The sequence below is a fragment of the Carlito syrichta genome, unplaced genomic scaffold, assembly GCF_000164805.1.
Source record: "Carlito syrichta isolate Samal-C Ts95f unplaced genomic scaffold, Tarsius_syrichta-2.0.1 Scaffold304688, whole genome shotgun sequence".
Taxonomy (NCBI): Eukaryota; Metazoa; Chordata; class Mammalia; order Primates; family Tarsiidae; genus Carlito; species Carlito syrichta.
In genome coordinates, this window is record NW_007248784.1 from 47,527 (window position 1) to 52,396 (window position 4,870).

At 48.3% G+C, this 4,870-nt stretch overlaps 1 protein-coding gene across 4 annotated transcripts in view; it reads right to left on the reverse strand.

Moving 5' to 3' along the window:
* SNUPN (snurportin 1) overlaps positions 1 to 4,870 on the reverse strand; it is a 39,134-nt gene that overhangs the window by 29,869 nt on the left and 4,395 nt on the right. For 3 of the 4 annotated variants that reach the window (XM_021713711.1, XM_008060664.1, XM_021713712.1), the window contains exon 2: positions 2,936 to 3,097. In XM_021713711.1, the coding sequence (XP_021569386.1) occupies positions 2,936 to 3,093 (158 nt within the window). In that variant the 5' untranslated portion in view covers positions 3,094 to 3,097. The remainder of the gene's footprint in view (positions 1 to 2,935; positions 3,098 to 4,870) is intronic. The other variant, XM_021713710.1, reaches the window with a different exon arrangement.

Genomic DNA, 4,870 nt, shown 5'->3' on the forward strand with positions numbered 1-4,870 from the left:
CTGCACTCCAGCCTGGGCGATGGAGTGAGACTCCAACTAAAAAAAAAAAAAATGATATTGCAGGAAGAAGTTAATAAGGATCTTTCATATAAATGACACTTCCTTAGATTTATATACAAATAATTAATATACACTTGACCTTTGAACAATGCAAAGGTTAGGGGTGCTGATCCTACAAAGTCAAAACTCTGTGCATAATTTTTGATTCCCAAAAAACCTAACTACTAATAGCCCACTGTTGACTGGAAGCCTTATCGATAATGTTAACAGCCAACACATATTTTGTATGCTATATATATTGTACACTGCACCCTTACAATAACGTATGCTCAAGAAAACAAGCCGGGTTGGTGGCTCAGTCTATCATTCTGCGCTTTGGGAGGCCGAGGTGAGTGGATGGCCTGAGCCTGCGGGTTCGAGACCCACCTGGGTGACTTGGTGAGACCTCATCTCTACAATAAATCAAAAATGAGCCGGGCGGGGTAGCGCACGCCTGTAGTTCCAGCTACTTGGAAGGCTGAGGTGGAAGGATCGCTGGAGCCCAGCGGGTCGAGGCTGCGGTGGCCGGGAGTGGCCACGGCACTCCAGTCTGGGGGACAGAGTAAGACTCCAACTCAAAAAAAAAAAAAAATTAAAATTAAAAAATTATATTAAAAAAAAAAAGAAAAAGAAAAAAAAAGGTTTATGAACACACACACAACCACACACATTTGCTCATACCTGCAAGGAACATCTTTGGAAGGATACACAAGAAACGGACTGGGAGGGAGGCTTTTCACCATACTCATATAGCTTTTTTTTTTGAGTTAAGCGCTGGAGCACAGTGGTGTGATCATAGCTCACTGCAGCCTGTAATTCCTGGGCTCAAGCAATCTTTCTGTCTCAGTCTCCCAAGTAGCTAGGACTACAGGTGTACACTACCATGCTTGGCTAATTTTTCTTTAATTTTCTGTAGAGATAGGTCTTGCTATGTTGCCCAGGTTGGTCTCGAATTCCTGGGCTCAGTGATCCTCCCATCCTGGCCTCCCAAAGTGCTGGGATTACTACAAGTGTCAGCGACCATGCCCAGCCCCATCATAGATTCTTCTATATTTTTTTTAAATTGGAGGCTGGGTACAGTGGCTTATGCCTCTAATCCTGCACTTTGGGAAGCCAAGGCAGAAGGACTGCTTAAGGCCAGGAGTTCGAGATCAGCCTGGGCAATGTAGTGAGATCTCCTCACTATAAAAGGTAAAAAAAAATAGTTGGGTATGGTAGTGCATGCCTGTAGTCTCAGATATTGGGAAACTGAGACTGAAGGATCACCTATAAGCCCAGGATGTCAGAGCTGTGGTGAGCCATGATCAAGCCACTGCATTCTAGCCTGAGTAACAGAGTAAGATTCCAACTCTAAATAAATGAATAAAAAAATAAATGTTGAACCATAAGAGTGTAACATTGGGCTGGGCACAGTAGCTCATGCCTATAATCCCAGCACTTTGGGAGGCTGAGATGACAGGATTGCCAGAGCCCACGGGTTTGGGACCAGCCTGGGCAACTTGGCGAGACCTCATCTCTACAATAAATCAAAAAAATTAGCCAGGTATGGTGGCGTGTGCCTATGGTTCCAGCTACTAGAAAGACTGAGGCAGAAGGATTGCCTGATCCCAACAGATCAAGGCTGAGGTGGCCATGAGCATGCCACTGTACTCCAGCCTGGGCAACAGAGTGAGACTCCAACTCAACAGAGTGAGACTCCACCTGGACAACAGAGTGAGACGCCAACTCCAACCCCAGCCTGGGTAGCAGAGTAAGACTCCAACTCCAACTCAACCACACTCAAAAAAAAAAAAAAAAAAAAGAAGTTGGGCTTGGTGGCTCAGCCTGTAATCCCGTGCCTTTGGGAGGCTGAGGTGAGTGGATTGCCTGAGCCCACGGGTTCGAGACCCACCTGGGTAGCGAGACCTCATCTCTACAATAAATCAAAAAATCAGCCGGGCGTGGTAGCGCATGCCTGTAATTCTGGCTACTCAGAAGGCTGAGGCAGAAGGATCGCCGGAGCCCAGCAGGTGAGGCTGTGGTGGCTGGGAGCGGCCACTACACTCCAGTCTGGGCGACAGAGTGAGACTCCAACTCAAAAAAAAAGAGTGTATTATCTATTCCAAGATGACTAATCAGCATTAACTAAAGAGGGGGAGAGGCCTGGTCTGGGAATGTCATCTTCAAGCAGCCCAGAGGCCAGGCCACCATCTCTGTTCAACATATCTGGGGATGCAGTCTGGGCAAGATGTAGACTGCGTGGATACTGTGTGGCTAGTCCCAGGTTCTCCAAATCCCTATCTACTTAATTTAGGACCCAGAAGAGGCCGATGCTGCAGTGAGAATCAAAGGACAGCCCTGCCTCCACAGTAGCTCAGCCTCTGACATTCCATCCCGGATCACTCCTTATTTGTGCATCTTGGCTTTTAAAATGGAGTGTCCGGTTTGTGCATCTTGGCATTTAGAATGGAGTGTCTGGAAGACATTTCCTCAGATTCCCTGTGGATTTATTTGTGTTTAACTTCCCATGGCTTCACAGCAACATGTGGGCTAAATGGGGGTAGGAAGACCACAGAAGACAGAGCGCAGAAGTCACAAGCAGAGACACAGGAATGTGGAGGTGGGAGTCTGGGCGTGGCCGTCACAAGGTCCTGAACTTCCAGGAAAGAAAGAACAAGCCCACCAAATAACTGCGCTTTCCAGTGTCAGTCTCTCCCCACTTCCTCACCTTTTCCTAAGCTCTGGATATAAAGGATCCCATCTCTCCAGGGTTTACCCCTCCCGAGCTTTTAGGTAGGAAGATGAACTTCTGAAGAATCTAAAGTGGGGGGAAGGGTAGTAGAGACATGCCTAGAGCCCCCCAGGGGCTGCCACCTCCAGCCTGGAGAGAGACACCCCGGGGCTCTAGCATACTTACGATTTCTGTAGCTCCAGCAACTGGCGCCTCCGCTCACTCTGCTCCAGAGAGCTGTACTTGGACTTGTACTGCGCCAGGCGAGGGTGTGGGGCAGCTGTGCTGTTCAGATCTTGAGACACAGAAAAGCTCCCAGCCAGGGCTTTGCTCAGCTCTTCCATCTTCCTTGTAAAACACCCAGAAATGGTTCCTTCATTTCCCATAATCTCCAGGGTACAGGCACTTATGATGTAACATGATGGTGACACTCCTAAAAACAACTCACTGAATGCAAAATCACAATTGTGTCCCCATGGGAAAAAGGAAGAGTAAATGAGTTATACATTAGCAATAAGAGCATGATTTCCACTGGGCTTAGTGGTTCAGCCTGTAATCCCAGTGTTTGGGGAGGCCAAGATTGCCTGAGCCCACGAGTTCGAGACCCACCTGGGAAACTTGGTGAGACCTCATCTCTACAATAAATAAAAAATTAGCCAGGCGTGGTAGCACACACCTATAGTTCCAGCTACTTGGAAGGATGAGGCAGAAGGATTGCTGGAGCCCAGCAGGTCAAGCCTGCGGTGGCCGGGAGCATGCTACTGCACTCCAGTGTGGACGACAGAGACTCCAACTCAAAAAAAAAGAACACGATTTCCTGCAGATATCTCAGCGATTATCCTGTTGAAAACTATGAGTATAAAGACATAAAGTACCCGGGCTCGGAGGCTCAACCTGTAATCCTGCGCTTTGGGAGGCTGAGGTGAGTGGACTGTCTGAGGCCGCGGGTTCAAGACCCACCTGGGCAACTTGGCGAGACCTCATCTCTACAATAAATCAAAAAATCAGCCAGGCATGGTAGCGTGTGCCTGTAATTCCGGCTACTCGGCAGGCTGGGGCAGAGGATCGCCGGAGGCCAGCAGGTCAAGGCTGCAGTGGCCGGGAGCAGCCACTGCACTCTAGTCTGGGCGACAGAGTGAGACTCACAACTCAAAAAACAAAAAAACAAAATTAAATAAATAAAGTCATAAAGTTAAACATCACCCCATGATTGAATCTCTCTTTCTCTCTTTTTTACTCATCATCAAAAGCCCTGGCACTAACACCTCAATGCCACTACCATCCAGTAACAGGATCAAGCATCTAATTTTCCCTAAAAAGTGTTATTTATTTATTTATTTATTTTTTTGAGTTGGAGTCTCATTCTGTTGCCCAAGTTGGAGGGCAATGGCACGTTCACGGCCACCGCAGCCTCGACCTGCTAGGCTCAGGTAAACTTTCTGCCTCAATCTTCCAAGTAACTGGAACTACAGGCATGCACCACCACACCAGGCTAATTTTTTGATCTTTATCGTAGAGATGAGGTCTATGAGGTCACGCCAAGTTGTCCAGGCTGGTCTCGAACCCCTGGGCTCAGGCAACCCTCTCACCTCGGTCTCCCAAAGTGCAGGGATTATAGGCATGAGCCACCGTGCCCAGTTGGTAGTTTTTATTTTTGTATGTTTTTTGAGTCAGAGTCTTACTCCGTCACCCAGGCTGGAGTGCAATGGCACGCTCATGGCCACTGCAGCCTCGACCTACAGGGCTCAGGTGATCCTTCTTCCGCTTCAGCCTTTCAAGTAACTAAGACAACAGGCCTGTGCCACCATGCCCAGCTAATTTTTTGATTTATTGTAGAGATGAAGTCTCACCAAGTTGCCCAGGCTGGTCTCAAACCCGTGGGTTCAGGCAATCCTCTTACTTCGGCCTCCCAAAGTTCTGGGATTACAGGCGTGAGCCACCACGCCTGACCTTGTTTAATTCTCTAATAAATGCCAACTCATTTTTTTTGAGTTGGAGTCTCACTCTGTCGCCCAGACTGGAGTGCCGTGGCCACTCCTGGCCACCACAGCCTCAACCTGCTGGGCTCCGGCGATCCTTCCGCCTCAGCCTTCCAAGTAGCTGGAATTACAGGCACACGCT